This window comes from Lolium perenne, chromosome 7 (assembly GCF_019359855.2).
Source record: "Lolium perenne isolate Kyuss_39 chromosome 7, Kyuss_2.0, whole genome shotgun sequence".
Lineage (NCBI taxonomy): Eukaryota > Viridiplantae > Streptophyta > Magnoliopsida > Poales > Poaceae > Lolium > Lolium perenne.
The window spans coordinates 66,183,780-66,201,624 of NC_067250.2; the positions used below are offsets into that span (position 1 = coordinate 66,183,780).

The window sequence follows — 17,845 nt, forward strand, 5'->3', positions numbered from 1 at the left end:
TGGAAGAGAAGGAGGAAGAGGAGTTGGAAGCTCCAGGACCGGCACTGCCGCCCTCCACAGGCCCGGCTTGGGCCTTATTTTCCGGCATCGGGCTTTCCTCACCCTGGCTCGAGGTCCGGCCCGGCCCAAAACATGGCCAGGTATAGGTACACACAACACATGTGGTGGTGATGAAAGTGCATTTGTGTCGGTAATCTTCATGAGCTAGCTTCTCTGCTCACACGTGATTGGTGTGGTCATACCTATCAATATTTCTCTTTTCTTATTTGTTCTCTTTTTCACATGATTTTTTTCTACTTTAGGCTTATCCTGCAAACTGGTTATAATCATTCGGATATTGATTCTTACGAATATTGCACTTTGTTTGAACACAACTTCACAGATTGTATACATGTTTGGTCTTCCAAATATTTCATTCTAAGAGGGGAAATTTCAGGTATTGGCTAATTTGGTGCAATGTGCTAGGTAACTACTTTTCTAACATAAAAATGGTACAATCAGAAGTAACTTATATTGTGTTCACTTTTTTCTTTACACAAATAACTGCTACTTAACCACCATTACCTTATATGCTGTCCCGAGAACCAACCTGAGGTTGGGTGGTCAGGAGGGTGGTTGTACCCTCCAGCCCACCAATGTTCAAACCCAGGTTTGATATATGTGTGTATCATAAAGGCGAGATATTCATTCGGTAGGAGGCGACGTTCCCGTCGACAGCGAGACGCCCGTGGTGACTTCGTCAATTTCAAGATCCAATCTGCCGGCTCATTCTTTCGGAAGTGCTCATAGGGGTAGTGTGTGCGTGTGTGCGATCATTGGGGTAAATGTTTGCGCGTGTATGTGAGCATCTTGCGTTTGTACTGTGTTTCTCAAAAGAAAAAAACTTATACGCTGTCCAACAGAGTATACAGCTGGGAGAAGAAACATCCTAGAAAGAGTCCTCAAACTCAGAACTTGCATCCAGCTTTGCAAGCTCATGGGCAACATTATTATAGGTGCGGCGGCTAAAAGAAAATTAGAAGGATTCGAAATTTAGAATATAAAGACTTCTAGCCTCCTTTACCAACACACTGATTTCAGATTTGTCGTAGTCTTTGCTTTTGAGGGCTTGCATCAGATTTAAAATATGTAACCTGGAATATAGAAGTCTCCTTTTCAAGAAATTGAACACTGAGAAGGTTGTGACAGATAAACTTGCGAATAAAATTATACATGCTGATGGATCGAACAAAGACCAACTTAATTTTCTGTGTAAACCGGTGATGTTGTGAAGTAAACATGGAGAATGATTACATATGTTGTTTAATCCATTGTATTGGGTAACTAACTAACCATCATGTATCGCCTGAGTGATGTTTCTGATATTCTCTCCATGGTATATTGATTGATATGACTTATCCATTATATACCAATGCTCCCAGTCTTTCTGAGACCCTTGAAACATCAATGCCAATTCTTGAGCTGAAAGCCTGCACAGTTTACAGGGAGAAAATTTATTGATGTGTAAAAGAAGAATATGATTCTATTGATTATGGAAAATAATTAAAAGAGAAAAAAATAATAACCATCATTTGAAAGAAAGCATCGACTGTACCTTCTTATGTATATTGTCTCCTTTCATAAATAAATAAATTCCGAGAGAGTGTGATGTCTAGATTTCTTAATTTTGCCTAGTAAAATATGAAAACAGTTTCCGCCGTAAAAAAATGGAAACAGTTAAGCCTAATATACTACAAGTAGTGTTGTTAGATTTTGCTCAAAAAGAAAATATCATTATACATTCTTAATGCATTTTCTAGCAAGTTAAAAATATAAGCAGAACACTAAAAAATGTGTACAATGTCATCAAGTTTCAACAGAGGATGCATTTGATTGGGTATGACGTTGTAGGTCATATTTGATTACCCTGGAGTGTATGCTGTAGAATATTTTATGCCTAGCCACGGAATGGTTTGCATTGACAATCTCCGCGCCTTCTTCCTGGTGTATGGCGATCACCTCATGGAGCTTTATCGGTCTCTTTACGCTGCATATCAGCATCACGTCCATGCTCGAATCGTTGTGATACCGAACCTCCACTACCGGTGCAAGCAACCCTTTTTCTTCTTTCTCAACTTCTAACTCTGACCCTATGCCACCACTCATCATCGTCGAGACGGCACTACAAGCTCCCCCTCTTAATCTAGCCACATATTGTGCAGAGCTCCTCCTTTTGTGTAGCTCGTCAACCCTATCCTTGAGCCTTTTGATGTATGTTACTGCTTCATCCAAGCTGCCCAACAATGTCAATGTATCCTACCCTTGCACCATAAAGTTAATAGAAACATGCATTAGAGCAAAACAGAAACTCATATTCGAATATGCTGATTTCTTTCATCCCATATAATTAACATTGTGAAGTTCAAATTTCTAATTCGGGCCATTTCATCTCCTTGTGGAATAATGGTTTCGGATACATTATGTTTATATGATTCTTTTCTAAATAGGATAACCCCCAGCCCCAGCGTCTCGGTGTAAATGTTCTAGAACCCTAATATCTGTTTTTTTATATTTCAAGACCCTCAAGGGGCATATAAAAAGGTACACCAAGGGAAGAGACTTGGAGTACAAGAAGCTAGGTCTAGAGTCCTATTCTAACTTAACGTCCGCCTTTGTATTATAAAATTTCTTCTTAGTCGTAGCGTTATTGAAGCGGATGACCTGCGACTGGATTTGATGCCTCACAGTTTTGTCTCCTTATTTGCCTTGTCATCATCAATGTCCCTTTCTAGTGCATTTTCTTCCATCTCGCAGTTACACTCTGAGTGTCATGGACGCCAAGTAATGACGCGGACAATGTTGACTGGAGTTGTTGTTGATGTGTCGAGGTAGTCGAAAATGATGTAGCCGTGGTCGAGATAGTCGTGGTTGATGTAGTACTCTCCGTAGTCGATGTAGTGCTAGTCGTAGTCGATGTAGCCACATTCTCCTTGCGCTTCCTTTTTTCCTTTTTTTGACGAAGATGCACTCTTGGGCGACGTTTTGAACCTTCAAAGGTACTGTCATGGGTGACATTTTGCACCCTCAGGGATACCGTCGGAAGCATTTTGTGGATATAAGAGGACGCAGTGGTGAGACCTCCAGCTTTGGTTGAACCTTCAAAGGTACTATCGTGGACGACGTTTTGCACCCTCAGGGATACCGTCAGAGGCATTTTGTGGATATAAGAGGACGTGGTGTAGGTGAGACCACCAGCTTTGGTAGAACGGGAGGAAATCCACCGAGCACACTCCGGTTTTGCTAGAATCATGTGCATGGTTGTAGTGTGTCGATGCAGTCTTAGCCATTGGACGCTGGTAATGTCGTCACTGTTGTCGTGGGACACACTCAATGTCGTGGTCGTCTCCCTTTCAATTGTACTATCATTGTACTATCAGCGGGTTATGTATTGACAAGATTGTTTTGTTAATGAAGACCACATTGATGTAGACCTTGGCGATGATTGTTAGGCATGTCAGAGCAGCAGAGGTGTGGCCAATGGCGTTCCTCTTGAAGGCGTCTCTCACGATGGTGATGATTTCGATACTGTGTTGCGTGTGGGTTCAAAACTTATATTATCCAGATCTTCAGGCTTTATTTAAAGTCAGGTCTATGGCCTTATATTTAGAAGTTGCCGATAATTGGATCTTGGCCTAGTGTGTGGATGGTGATGTCGCTTATCGTGCTCGACGAATATCTTGGCTTGTAGCCTAGCTATGAAAAGTCGTAGTACGACTTATTGTCATTGTTCGGCTCGGTGGATCCGATGCAGAGTTTGTTCCGACGCAATTCTCGCACATGCATAATTATGATCGTTGTAGTTGCGATGCTGGAGCCAACTTATGTGGAACTTGGATCGTATGCTTACTCCTGGGTGACCGAGGGTCCAGGAGGGCACCCTCCGGTGGTCGGTGCCATGTGGAGAAGCATGGTGAGTTGGTGAAATCGTGTCGCTCGGTGATACCATCTAGTTGTGGATGTAGAGCCCTCGAGGCGGACACGTTCTTCAGAACCGATGGTGGGCACGAACCCAATCTTCCTGCCCCCGCGTCGCTCCCGCTGGGGCGACTCGGGCGGCATCCAAACCTAGCGCCGCCAGGCCCCTCCTTCCACCTTTCCTCCTCCCTTGCCGCCACCTGAGGTGACCGCCGGAAAGCCGTGCGGCTGCTGAGGACGGTGGCGCCGAGGATCTCGTCGCTCTGCTTCGATTTGGAGGACTACATGACCAGGGCAACGGTCCTTCAGGCGAGGTGACGACGCGCGCGGTAGGCATCGGCGCGGGTGACTCTGGCCGTCGGCTGCGACCTCTTGGGAGGTTGGACCGCGGCGGGTGGTGGCTGCGGCATGGAGGCCACCTCCCCGTCAGATCGAGGTTGTTCCCCCTCTTCTCTCTCTCCTCCCTGATTTCGGCTTAGCGGCGGCTTGCTGCTCGCTCTGGATTGCGGTGGGAGCTGGTGTGTGGTTCGGGACCGGGGGAAACCCTAGGTTGGCTGGCCCGGCCCAGAAGCGGCCACACCTGCGGGCGCCGTTCTTCCTCCTTGGAGGCGTGGCTGAGGTCCCCTGTCTCCACCCCGACCAACCTCCCGGGTGAAGCCCAAAATCTCTCAAATTAGGCGGTGTCGATGTGCTGCACGCCGTATCCTCCTTGGAGGCGTCACCTGGGGAGTGCGATGCTCGGTGAGGTTAAAGGTGGAAACTTTGGTCTCGTGCAGTTGCTCCGGTTGGCTTTCCTGCTTCTCTCTGGCCGTCCTTAGGCCGCGGCGGTTTGGCCGGTGTGGTGTGCTCCCCCTTCCTAGTGGTCGTGTACTGGGGCTGCCTCGGAGCTCAAGTTCAGCACTTCCCCAGCTCTCGGGTGAGCTTTTCCCATGACCGATGTTTCGACGCCTTCGAGCCAAGGCGGGTAGGGGCCCTCTTCGGTGTGGGAACTGGAATGTGTTTTGGTGCTTCCAGTTCAGGGGGCCTTCCTCGCTCATGAATCTCCATCCTGCTCTTTGGCAGTGCCTCGTCGCGCCTTCACTGCTCGTTGCCCTCGGTGCTGGAGAGTTGTAGTCTTCGCTTTGCATGTTCCTTTGGTGCTTGCTAGTAGTGTTGAGTTGTAAGCATTTCAGGGTGTGCCCTTGTATCGTTCGGCCATTATGTTGTGTTGTGTGGTGTTGTGTGTGTGGGTGTTTGTTCGGTTCGCCTTGTGTAATCCCTGGCTGGTTGTTGGCTTTGTTAACTCAAAGCTGGACTCCTAGTGAGTCTGCTGTTTAAAAAAACGTTCTTGAGAACCTGACACAGCCGGCCGGTATGCAAGCTCATGTGGCACTTGGATTCCTCTAGAGATTCATGGTGGCATGGTGCGGCTTATCTCCATAGATTCATGGCGGCGTACTGAAGCCAACGCGTATCTTCTCTGGATGTTTATGACTACCGCCATGCACCATAAGATGGATCTTGTCCACTAGACTCGGCCATGTGCTGAACGCTTGGCACTAGGTGTCAACGGGTTCACCGGAATTTGAGGGCATCTCAAAGATCGTCGGAATGTGGGTAAATGAAAAATTGATCTAATGTGAAAATTTAGGAACTGGAAATTTGAAAATTTAAGAACCGGTCCCATCGTTGATTGAGACCGGGGGCCCCCCCCCCCCCCCCCCCCAAGGAGAAAATATTGATTTCCTCGGGGGCGGCGTGCGATGTGAAAGTGGAGGAAGTCATAGGATCGCTGTCATGTGACTAACCACTCTGGTACCATGAAAAAGTTGTAGAATCCTAATATATGTTTTTAATATGTACATGACCCTCAAGAGGTATATAAAAAGGGACACCTAGCTAGAGACAAGACTTGGAGTACAAACTAGGTCTATAATCCTTGTCAAACTCTACGTCTACATATGTATTCTAAGTTTCTAAGAATCCGTTTTTTGCACGTGGTGTCATATTACACTTTCTAAACATAGGAGCTTTACTTACAACCTGCTATTTTTTCTTCATCACTTGAGTGTTCATAATAAAAATAAAAATTATCCATTCAAGATTGCGAGTCGATCGTTGAGGTTCCGTTTTGCCAGCATGTTGATATTTCTTTAGAGAGATATGTACCTGAGTACCTCCTAATAATGTTAGATCTTCACATACTTGTTATAAAGTATGAGCAACAGTAATGGCATGTATGATTAGTTTGTCTATTTGATTTCCTTTTAGAGTTATTATACTCTGAGTTTGACGAATGGTCGCATGGAAAGTCACATAAGACATTGATCCCTCTCACGAGCAAACTTAATGAAATAATATTATTGTTATATTTTTACTTTTTGACCTACCAAGTTGGATCAGTAATTTTGCAAGATAAACCATATAATTTGTGTCAGCTTCCATCAAAACAAACAGGCATTTCAAATGGGACCTTTGATTTTACATGAAGACTTGTTGCTACTCAGATTATGCCAGAATATATATTCAAATAGTCGTTAAGCTAACAATTTGCAGTGCAGTAGCTAGATTCAACTAAGTAGAATGGAGAACTGGACCTAGGTTTAAGAACATGTACTTCAGGTAAGAGCATCTCCAGTCGTGTTCCCCAAACCGTCCTCCAAACGGCGCCGGATCGAGCGTTTGGGGGACGTGTTTTGTTCGTGCCGCGTTTGGGGGGGCACCGCTTCCTAGTCGCGTCCCTCAAACGCCGCCCCAAACATGAAATAAGGGTTTTTGAAAACACAACCATTTATTAGTATGCGGAGATTGTTTTCAAATTAAAATACAACAAACAATAAAACAACTAAACAAATGTAATAAATAGGGCTAGATCAAGGTGCCGCGGTATTTGCTGATAATGCTTTGATCCTCCACAAATGCTCAACGAGATCAACTTGAAGTTGCTCGTGAACATTGTTGTCACGGATCTCTGCGTGCATGGCGAGGAAATCAGCAAAATCTGCAGGCAACTCATGATCGACCTCCGCAAGAGGGCCCTGACACTCATAGGGACCAACATGTGTCCTGGCATGATTCTTGCGGTCATCCTCGATGATCATGTTGTGCATGATCACACAAGCCTGCATCACATCCCGCATTTGGTCGTGAGACCAGCTTAGAACAGGGTACCGGAAAATTGCAAATTAAGCTTGAAGCACACCAAATGCCCGCTCAACATCCTTCCTGCAAGCCTCCTGTGGCGCAGCAAAGTGGGAATTCTTCTGACCTGATGGATTCGAGATTGTTTTGACAAAAGTGGCCCATTCTTGATATATACCATCTGCTAGATAATAGCCTTTGGTATATTGGTGGCCATTGACCTCATAGTGCATGGTGGAGCATGACCTTCCACTAATCTGCTGAACACCGGAGACTGCTGCAACACGTTGATGTCATTGTGTGATCCCGCCATGCCAAAGAAAGAATGCCAAATCCAGAGGAAATAATCTACCAAAGCTTCAAGCACCACACTGCAATATCCATGACGCTCTTTGTATATACCTTGCCAAGTAAACGAGCAGTTCTTCCATGACCAGTGCATGCAATCGATGCTTCCAAGCATTCCAGAGAATCCTCTGGCAACATTTTGTGCCATGATCCTTGCAGTCTCTTCCTAAGTTGGCCCTCTCAAGTAGTATTTGCCAAACTTTCCCACCACAACTCGGAAAAACTTGTACATGCACTCAATGGCAGTAGACTCACTCATGCGAAGGTAGTCGTCCTGTGTATCGGCAGGTGCTCCGTATGCAAGTATCCTCATGGCGGCGGTGCACTTCTGAATCGACGAGAGCCCGACATCGCCTACAGCGTCGTGCTTGAGCTTGAAGTAGGGGTCGAAGTCTCAACGTCGTGGAGGATATTCATGAACAGACCCTTGCTCATCCTATACCGGTGCCGAAATTTGTCGGCATGTGTTGCCTCATTTGCGAAGTAGTCATTGTGCAGCATGGTATGCCCCTCCATCCTCAGCCGGGGCTTCAACTTCTTTCTCCCCGGCCTTGATCCTCCGCGGCGTGGCCTCTTCCTCTTCCCCGCCTCGGCGTCAAGCACGTCCTGGAGGGACGCGATGATCAACAAATGCTCCCTGAGGTCATCGTCGAAGGCTTGCTCGCCCTCCAGCAGTAGGGCAATCATCTCGTCGTCGCTATCCATGTCTGAAGAAAAATCAATGGTTAAAATTGCGCCGCGGAAGACGTGGCAATGAACAACGGCCAATCACGCGTACCTGGCAAGTCGTCAAGCACCTTGTGTGCGCGGACGTGGGGCGGATTTGACGCCGCGTTCTGGGACGCGCTGGCGAAGCGGCGGCGGCGGAACGACCGGCGAGAGTGCCAGCCGCGACGACGGTGCCGACTCTCCTAAGAGATCATTCGTCGAAACTGCCGGTAAATCCAGCGGCGGCGGAGGGGTGGGAAGCGCGGGAGGGAAGGACCCACGAGAAAAAAAGGCGCGAACCAACGGTTTATGGAAATAGTCGCCGACATGTGGGAGCCCGCGCACCTCGCTTTTCGTTGTGTCCGGCGTGCCCGGAGCGTCCCTGTGGGGCGGGGACGGCCTGGGGGCGCCGGACACCGTATCGGGGCGCGCCGGAGAAAAATCGGCTTTGGGGAACGCGGCTGGGAACGTTTTTTTGTCCGGCGCGTCCCAAATCGCTTTGGGGCACGGTTTGGGGGACGCGACTGGAGATGCTGTAATAAGGTACTTTTCCTCTCACAAAAAACTAACACACAAGCCCCTGTGTGTAATGACAAAAGTATCATGTGACTTCGTGTGTTCCCCTTGATGAGGAGAGCTAGCTAGCAACATATTGCCAGAAGATTAGATGCCCATATAACTTATTTGGTCTCCTTAATTACGATATTTTATGTGAAGAGAAGGGCTATAATTAAGAACATATGTATAACTATTGTTAAAAATGCACGTGGAGCTGGATAAACCGCGCTACTTAGCATTCTCGTGTTTCCTTTCCTAGTCGAAATGGAGACTGCGGTACATAGCTAATGTAGGGAAAATAGATAAGAATGTAATTAAACAAAGAAATTACATTCAGCAATGCTTACAGTGGAGGAGCAGTGTTCTTTTGGGATTAAGGAGGCAAGCTTTGCATAAAGCTCCTTCATGTGCTGCCTCCTCTCCTTCTCCGTCTCCTTCCTCTCCACTGGCGCAGTCGTCGTGCTGCTGTTCATCCTGGTTCTCTTCACTACCATTTCTGCCTTAGCCTTCTCCTTTACCTCCATCTCTCTGACACACAAATATCCATCTATCTAGATATCACCTCTCAGCCTACATATAGACAGGAAGAATTCCACGTGGGAGAAGGAAAGACCAGGATAAGAGGAAGAAAACGTACCTGGCTTGGTCTAAATGGGAGGGATATTATGCGTGTATACGGATAAGAGCCGGCCAAAGGGAGGACTGCATAGGCTCTTAGAAATATGCCATGTACATAAAGACACTGCACACGTACGCTCAAATGGCTAGCTAGCTAGTATTAAAATATGTATATATGATGTATTAAAATACGTACGCTCAAATGGCTAGCTCAAGTAGTAGTATATATAATATTTGGAGAGCCTACACATGCATGCTATTTGTGGGGGAGGGAGTACCAACGTATACCGACGTGATTTCAGTGTTTCGAAACAAATTTTCCTACGTACACATGGTCAGGCTCTGTTTTATAAAGGTTAGACCAACTAACGTGAGTCCGTACATGGTTGGACAAGATCCCCTTTATGACAGTTGGAGTAAATTGTAAAATTGAGATACTATCTTCATCCCAAAAGAAGGTACCCTTTTCGCAAAACAAAAAGAAGGCGCACTTAAATTCGCTGATCAACATTTTATTTTAGGTTTGACTATAATTTGTACTTATAATATATCCAAAAAATTAAGGATGTTTATACATTCTGAGAACATATAATTTTGTACAAATTAGTGGTCAAAGTCATGCATCATCAAAGAAAGTGCGAAAAAGTGTGCCTTATACTTTAGGTTAGAGGAAGTATAGTTTTCAGTCTTTCTGAAATTCCGCAGGAACATAATAGGTTACCCTGGCCTTAGGAATAATTGTGCAAAAAAAATAAAAATCACGTGCCATGCTACATATGCATGCATATGTGGATCCCTCGGTGAAACATCAGCATATTATCGGTCATGTGAAGCAGTGAAAGCATCAGAGCAACCCAGATTTGACCTATCTAGCTAGGGCCCGAGTACAAGCATCAGAGCGATCCAGATTTGAGCTATCTAGCTAGGGTCCGAGTGCATGCCATTTGGTTCGAAACTTGCATTCGTAAAGGTGTACATAAGAGAGGATAGATCGACCTAGCTGGATCGGGATCAAACTATATTAGTGCATAACAGAAATACAAAGTCTTTGTAACAACAGACACGCACGCAGAAAACAGGTAACAGGAAAGAGGTCCCTCTCGCACTACCTGGAAATCCGCTGATACATACTTGATATCGAGTACCCAGAACGGGGTAAAAACCTAATGACACTAACGAAAATTATATATGGTTACTTTGTAGTATTATTGTTTGGTATGGAAGGTGTCAGTGCCAACTATACCGATGGATTTGGCAATGTGCGGAAGGACACAACTATCTAGCTAGCGTGGACCAAATTTAAAAGCCACAGAAATTTGTGGTGTGACCCATTATTCAGAATATATCCGGTGAAGCTTTTTGGCTAAAAAATCTTGTAGGGCCACAAAAAATTCTTTTAAAAAATCATGCCTGCACATTTCTTCAAAACATAATGTTGATATTTGCCTTCTGTAAAAAAATAATAAGCATGAGTCAAGAGGAAATTAAAAATATGTAGAAACACTCCGAAACTTCTTGCACAGGTCACATTATTTGCATTATTTTATACAGATTCATCATTTGAACATATATGTAGATTACTACGTGCCTGAAAATTTACTTATTTTTCACAAAGTAATATTATTTGAATTTTTTTTGCACCGGGAGGGAGCACTGGTACGGTGGTACCAGAGATCCAAACACATAGCCACGAAAACCATGTGGAGATGTTGCCAACTCAGTTGTAGCCAGTGGTCCAGACAAGAACAGCTACGTCGCACGTCGCTCTGCAAACTATCCATGTACAAATATAGTGACAGTTCATCATCGACTTTTCATCTCACATAAGTGTTGGAGCATAGTACACACCATTGTAGTAGACAACAAGAAGCAGTACGTGACCACCTCGCAGTTTTCCAAATATTGCCCATATCCTTGCGATTGGGTGGTCCCTAAGTTGACAGCAATAAGCAATTAATGGTCCTGAAAGAAGCATGCAGTTTGTCGAGGAAATATCAGAACAGAAGAAGACATCATACCATACTTGTGAAAAATGTCACCAATATAACAATCGTATCCCGTGGTCTGCAAAATTGGAACAGATAAGCAGCGTCTGCTTTCGCATTTTAGGTGGCACTGGCAGTCGACGATATACGCATAATCAAAAACTAACTGACCAGTTCAATAGTTGCTTCCAGCTAGTGATTGCCATGTACGTATATATGTATATCCTTGCTCATACTACCTAACCTCGGTAATCTTCTTTTTCTTTCACCAGCAAGCAATCAGATACCTCGCACGTACTACTTTACAGTCTATCCTCGACAAGCTGGCATGCATGTGGGTACGCGTTGGATTACTTGGATCAGATGAGAACTTCCAACCAACGGACCTCGATTTACCCTATTCCGGTACAGCTGTGGTCCGGAGCAGCACACCATGGAATGTTGGCACTTCCCGATACTGAGAGAAATGTAAAGATAAGTAATGGTCTTCACAACAAGAGGGCCGAAAGGAAAATACCAAGTTTCTTTTGGATAGGGATTTGGTGCAGATGGGCACCAGTGCTCCCTCCATTTTCAGATTTTTAATTTTTTAAAATCTCATATTTCTATTTCTCCAAAAATTATGACATTAAATATGTAGATATATATATATGTACAGGAGGAGTCTACGCAAAAAATATCCCGGTAAAAAATACTTTAAATTTTGAAAAATACAAAATAAACAAATTTTTAACAAAAAGACATACTATTTTAATACTATTGTACTACCATATACTGTCACAAATTTGTCTTTTTTGTACTTCCCAAAATACAACATATTTTTTAACGGAACTTTTTGCATATACCCATACTATACATATCTATCTATATATTTAACAACATAATTTTTAGAGACACATAAATATAAGATTTTAAAATTTTCAAAAATCTGAAATTGAAGGGAGCACTGGTGCCCATGTGTCAAAGACACTTTTTGGTTTCTTTTTAGTTTAAGAGTTCAGTTTAACAAAAAAAAGGAAAACAGTTTTCTTGTTAGAAAAAGGGAAAACAATTCTAACATGTGAACGTTTTCTGAACCGAAGTGAACATTTTTTTGAATACGGCAAACAATTTTGTTGAACCCCATGTATATTTGTATGAACAATGGGAACTTAATAGTGAACATTTATTTTACTACTAACCTCTTTTTTAAATGATGAGCATTTTCCTCATAGACATAGACACTCTTTATCGAAGGACTTGGAGCTGGCCGATCCACGATTGAGGACTTGTTGGCCGTTGACAAAGATACATCAGGAGCGTTGAAGCGACGTTGACAAGATAGGGGCGAGTCTCGATAGCGGCGAGCCAATGGCTTCGTCCAGCTTGACGGTTTCCCCACCGAGACTTCCTCATCGGACGAATCAAATGAGGCACCGGGATCTGCGAATCTGCTTCAATAGGGAGGTCGGGCGATAGTAGCGATGAAGCAACATCGGTGTGCCTGCAGGACCAATCATGGTGCGACCTAGATCTATGCCGGTGGAGGAGTGATGCAAACCATCCAGATTGGAATCATAAATGAATGTGATTAGATGAATGAGAGTTCGCATCATGTAGGTGGCTAGTAGGAGGAAGGTTGCCCTGGCATGCTTTAGGTAAAATAGAATGCCATAACTTCTCCATTAGGTATGTCCCAGGACCCTTTACTTTTTTTGTCTCTTCAGATAAAACCCCTATCGCTTCTTCTTTGATCTCGAATCAATAGACCACCGATTTCCTTCTCAGTCGATGGGAGTGAAATTTCTCCAGCGGAATGATGGTATCAATGTGCTACATTGGAATTAGAGTTTCATGAGCACTTGTTCGTGATATGGCAAACAAATCTTACTTTTCAAGTTCCAGGGAAGACATGCTTTCTCGCTCTCGGCATATCTGTGCTAGGGATTCTTCTCTACCTTCTTGCCTTGAGATGCCCATCATCGACGGAGAGTTATTTGCTTTGGGCCGTAGTTGAAGCCATGATTTGTCTGCTATATCTTTCCCTCAATATCTAGTGGTTGGTAAGTCAATAATTCGTATCTCCCGGTGGTCGATCGATGCACATAGAAGGAAAGCAGCGGTTCGAGTCCGCTTATCTCTCTTTTTCCACAACCTGTTTGCTTCCCAGGTTTTCTTGTCAACTTTCCTCTTCTTGAGAAAAACTGCCCAAGACCCAAGATAAAGATATTATTTTATAATGTGAGTTATCTTTCTATTTAGATATCTTTTGCAATCAGCCCCAATTCCTTGATTTGGCCAGGAAACAAATGACATTAGATAGCACGGACACGGGATTGAGGTGAAAAGCACGTGACTGATAAGGGAAGAGTGGGAAGAGTAGGAGCACTCGGATGGCTGGGGAATCCAAATACTTACTCTATCAGTATGCATCTCTTGACCAGCGTATGACCAATGACATGGAAAGACCGTCACCAAAATATTATTCACTGACTAGTTTTATGATAGTCCACCAATAGGGACCCATTAGGGAACAGATCCCGTCATAGATGAGTCCTCACCATGACGGGCGCAGGTTCTAACGGGTGCTACTATTAACTCTATGGACGCGACTAGCGAGCCCCCGAGGGCCTGGTACGCCGTTCCAGCCCCCGTTCCATTTAAGGAAAGTTTTCCCCGGGACCATCCTCCCACGTCCAAAAAAGGAAAGGTGCAATTTAATGAGCGGGAACTTGTCTCCCCGAGCGGGAATTTCGGCCCAGATGCCCCAGACCAAAAACAAAAGCACCGACCAGCCCCAGATCCAAGACAAAAACAAGTCTTCCTCACCCACGTTCTCTTCCTCCTCCCTACAGCCTTCTTCCTCCTACAGCACACCAGATCTGTCTTCCTCCCTGCAAAATCTCCATGAAAACTCCCTGAATCAGGCAAAGCAGACATCTGAAAGCTTCAAATTCGTGGATCCTCCAGATCAAAAAGGTACTTTTCTTAACCAGAAATCACCAGCCCCTGCTCCCTACAGCTTCAGCATCCTCCAGATCTGTGGATTCCCTGGAGAAAAACTGAAGGGGATTCCCAGGAGCAAAACTCAAGGGGATTCCCAGGAGCAAAAGCTATAGGGGATTTCCAGATCTGTGCCTTCCCTATCTCTCTATAGATTATGACAAGTGCATCTACAGAATAACCCACCCACCACACCCCCACCCTTTTGCAGATAAATGGATTTCCTTTGTATGCTGAAAAAAGAACTCAGTAGATTGCAAACAAAAAAGTAGAGAAAATCTACACATGCATGTAGTAAAGCTAAAAAAAGGGTGCAACATTGATCTGCATAGTTGTAAAAGCATCATAGTAACAGGTTGCAAGTAGAGAACATCAAAACTTTGATGTGCATAGTTATAAAAGCATCATAGTAACAGGTGCAAGTAGAAAAGCTAGAAAAGGGTGCAAGTTTCAACTCCCCCAAGTTGCAACATATATGCAGGTGATGATAATAGCTAGTAGTTTGCATTTACTAGAAACTAGCCGAAGATCAAGCATTTGTAGAAGATGTTTCTGGAGACATCTTTTTCCAACTCAATCTCAAACTAAAAAGACTTGACTTGCCAAAAAGTAGCTAGCTTGACTTGCAAAATGTGAGCACTGATAGTTATCTGCATCTGTCTTATCTGACTTTGGGCATAAAGTTGCGGGTGTCGAAGTAGGAACCTTCTCTTAGCTTCTTTACTCATGCTGCCACCATAGTTATCTGCATCATGACAAAGAAAAAAATCAAAAAAATAGTTGCTAGTAATCAGAATGCTGTCACAATGAGAAAATGTATCCAAATTTCTTCTATATCTTGCATGGAATTCAATTTTGTCAAAAAAACTGAAAATCTAACTTAGATTATCTTTCCGCAGATGTCAGGCTTGGATCTTAATGCTACACCTACAGAAGATGTTGAAATGGACGATGTGGAACCGCTTTTTTGCACTCAAGTTGTCCCAGAACCAGTTGTAGGCGAATCCCAGGACCCAGATCTTGATGTCCATGAAGCTGTGGTTGGTAATTCTGACAGATATAGTGGCAGGGGACATGAACACAACGGTGAGCAAGCAGCATCTGTTGGAAACCAAAACTACCCTACAACAACTTTTCCTACAGATACCACCACCAACCCTGATTTTGCTGAAGGTGGAAGTGATGGAGAAGCAGTTGGAATCACTGAAGAAATTTTGTCCAGTCCTCAGGAACCTTTTCTTGGTATGCGATTTGATACCCTAGCTGATGCAAGAGCTCACTACAATGCTTATGCTGCAAAATTGGGATTCTCTATCAAGAATAATACATCAAAAAAGAAAGCACATACAAATGAGCTTGAGAAAGCAAGCATTCGTGTGCAACAAGTATCGCGCACCAAAAAGCGAGGAACAAATAGAGCAAGAAAAGATGGCATTTATCAAGATGTTAGCCCTGTTCAGCTTGACGATGATAATGATGAGGAACAAGAAGCTGGACCATCAAAAAGGAAGAAAAACTGCCAAAGAAGTTTGGGGTTAAGCGAAAGAGAGAAACCATCAAGCAGACAAAGTGTCGAGCTAGGATGTTTGTGAAATTGATTAACAACAAGTGGGAGGTCACTTTTTTTATTGCAGAGCATAACCATCCAATGATTGTGAAACCATCTTTGATAAAATACTTGAGATCTCACAGAGGAATTCCAAGAGATGAGAAAGAATTTCTAAGATGCCTTCACAACTGCAACTTGGACACAGGTTTGTATGCCAACCTCTATGCCTTCATGAGCTTATAGTTTGTAGTAATATGTGCTACTAAGTACTACATCAACATGAGGAAAGAAAAACAAATTAGTTTACTGTGGAATGCAACTTAGGCAACAGTAGTCTGCAGTTTACTTGTGCATGTGTATGCAACTGGGCAGATTTTATGAACATGTGATAAGTACAGTGCGTCACTTATCCAAAAAGATATGTCGGGTAGTATGTGATTTAGTTTCTAACTTGGTAGAGTTGAATTTATGAAATAAGGAACAATGTAGGTTAAAAGGTACGCAAATAAATTGAAGTAAACATAATTAACTTGTACTGTGCAAAAACATTTTTTACAGGACGCATGATGGAGGTGATGTCTGAATTTTATGGTGAAGATTGCATTGTACCCTATGGCCCGAGAATAATATCAAACTTGAGGTCATCATTCAGAAGCGAGAACAAAGAGCTTGACATAAGTGACACACTTGAGTATTTCAAAGAGTTGCAGCAAAAAGACCCAGAATTCTTCTACGAATTCTCCTTTGATTCAGAAAACAGAGTTGAACACATTTTTTGGGTTGACAGTTTGGCAAGAAGAGCATATGCAGAAGCATACCATGATTGCATCTCGTTCGACACTACTTTCTGTACAAATATATTTAGCATGCCGTTTGCACCATTCATTGGTATAAATAGACATGGGCAGTCATTTATGTTGGGTTGTGGTTTCCTAGAGATGAAAAAGAAGATAGTTTTGAATGGTTGTTCCGCGTCTTTTTGAAAGCAATGAAAGGGAAGCAACCAACCAACATAATTACAGACCAAGATTGGGCTATGAGGAATGCAATATCTGCTATTTTTCCATTATGTTGCCATCGAAACTGCAGATGGCACATAATGAAGAAAGCTAATGAGAAACTTGGATCATTCCTAGGACGACATCCAGGCCTGGCTGAAGATTTCAATGAATGTGTTGACGAGAGTATGACTGTAGAAGAATTTGAAGCAAACTGGGCAGAACTGATTCAGAAATGGGAATTGTCGCAGAACGAAACATTCAATTGGTTGAAGAGTAATGCTCATACATGGGTTCCATGTTACTTCATGGATCGCTTCTTCCCCTTCTTGCAGTCAACTCGAAGAAGCGAGGGATTCAACGATGTTTTAAAGCGGTGCATTAATCCAAAAAATTCAATCAAGCACTTTGTGAGGCAGTATGAGAAAATTCAGGCCAAGATATTGGGTAAGGAGGGCAACAATGATTACAGGACAGATGAGCTTGAGGTTCAGCCAAGAACAACTTTCCCGATAGAAAAGCATGCGATGGCAGTTTATACAAGGGACATCTTCCACAGGTTCATGCTGGAGTTTGGACTTATTGGTCGATACGATGTGCAAGTGATTGGAACAAACATGTATGAGTTAATTCCTAATAACCTCAGATGCTACCCTTATGGGTCCAGAAACTACTATGTAAATGGTAGTGGTGGTGCCTACAACTGTGATTGCTGCAAGTATCAGCGCGATGGTATTCTTTGCTGCCACGTGCTAAAAATGTTCACGCATGTAGGAATTAATGCGATACCGGAGAGGTTCATCATGCGCAGATGGACTCAGCAAGCAGTAGAGTATGTGCCTATGCATACTGGGCCAGTACAAGATGATGTGATGCCCGAACAGTCACGTCAGAAAGTGTGGTTTGCAAACTTGTCAACATCGTTTGTGCAAATGGCTAAATTAGGTAGTGAGTCAGATCAAGCGGAAGCTATTGCTCGCAGGCACATAAAGGAGATGAGAGCAGAGTTTGTCCAACTACAAAAG

The 17,845-nt window shown here is 43.7% G+C and overlaps 1 protein-coding gene across 1 annotated transcript; it reads right to left on the reverse strand.

The window, feature by feature from the left end:
- Positions 1-1,117: 1,117 nt before the first annotated feature.
- On the reverse strand, positions 1,118-9,254 carry LOC127317223 (transcription factor bHLH162-like). The gene is made up of 3 exons (XM_051347745.2): positions 9,036-9,254; positions 1,906-2,295; positions 1,118-1,469 (listed from the first exon to the last, which is right to left on the reverse strand). Exons 1-3 carry the CDS (start codon positions 9,210-9,212, stop codon positions 1,395-1,397), a joined length of 642 nt encoding a protein of 213 aa, XP_051203705.1. The 5' UTR covers positions 9,213-9,254; the 3' UTR covers positions 1,118-1,394.
- Positions 9,255-17,845: the final 8,591 nt, after the last annotated feature.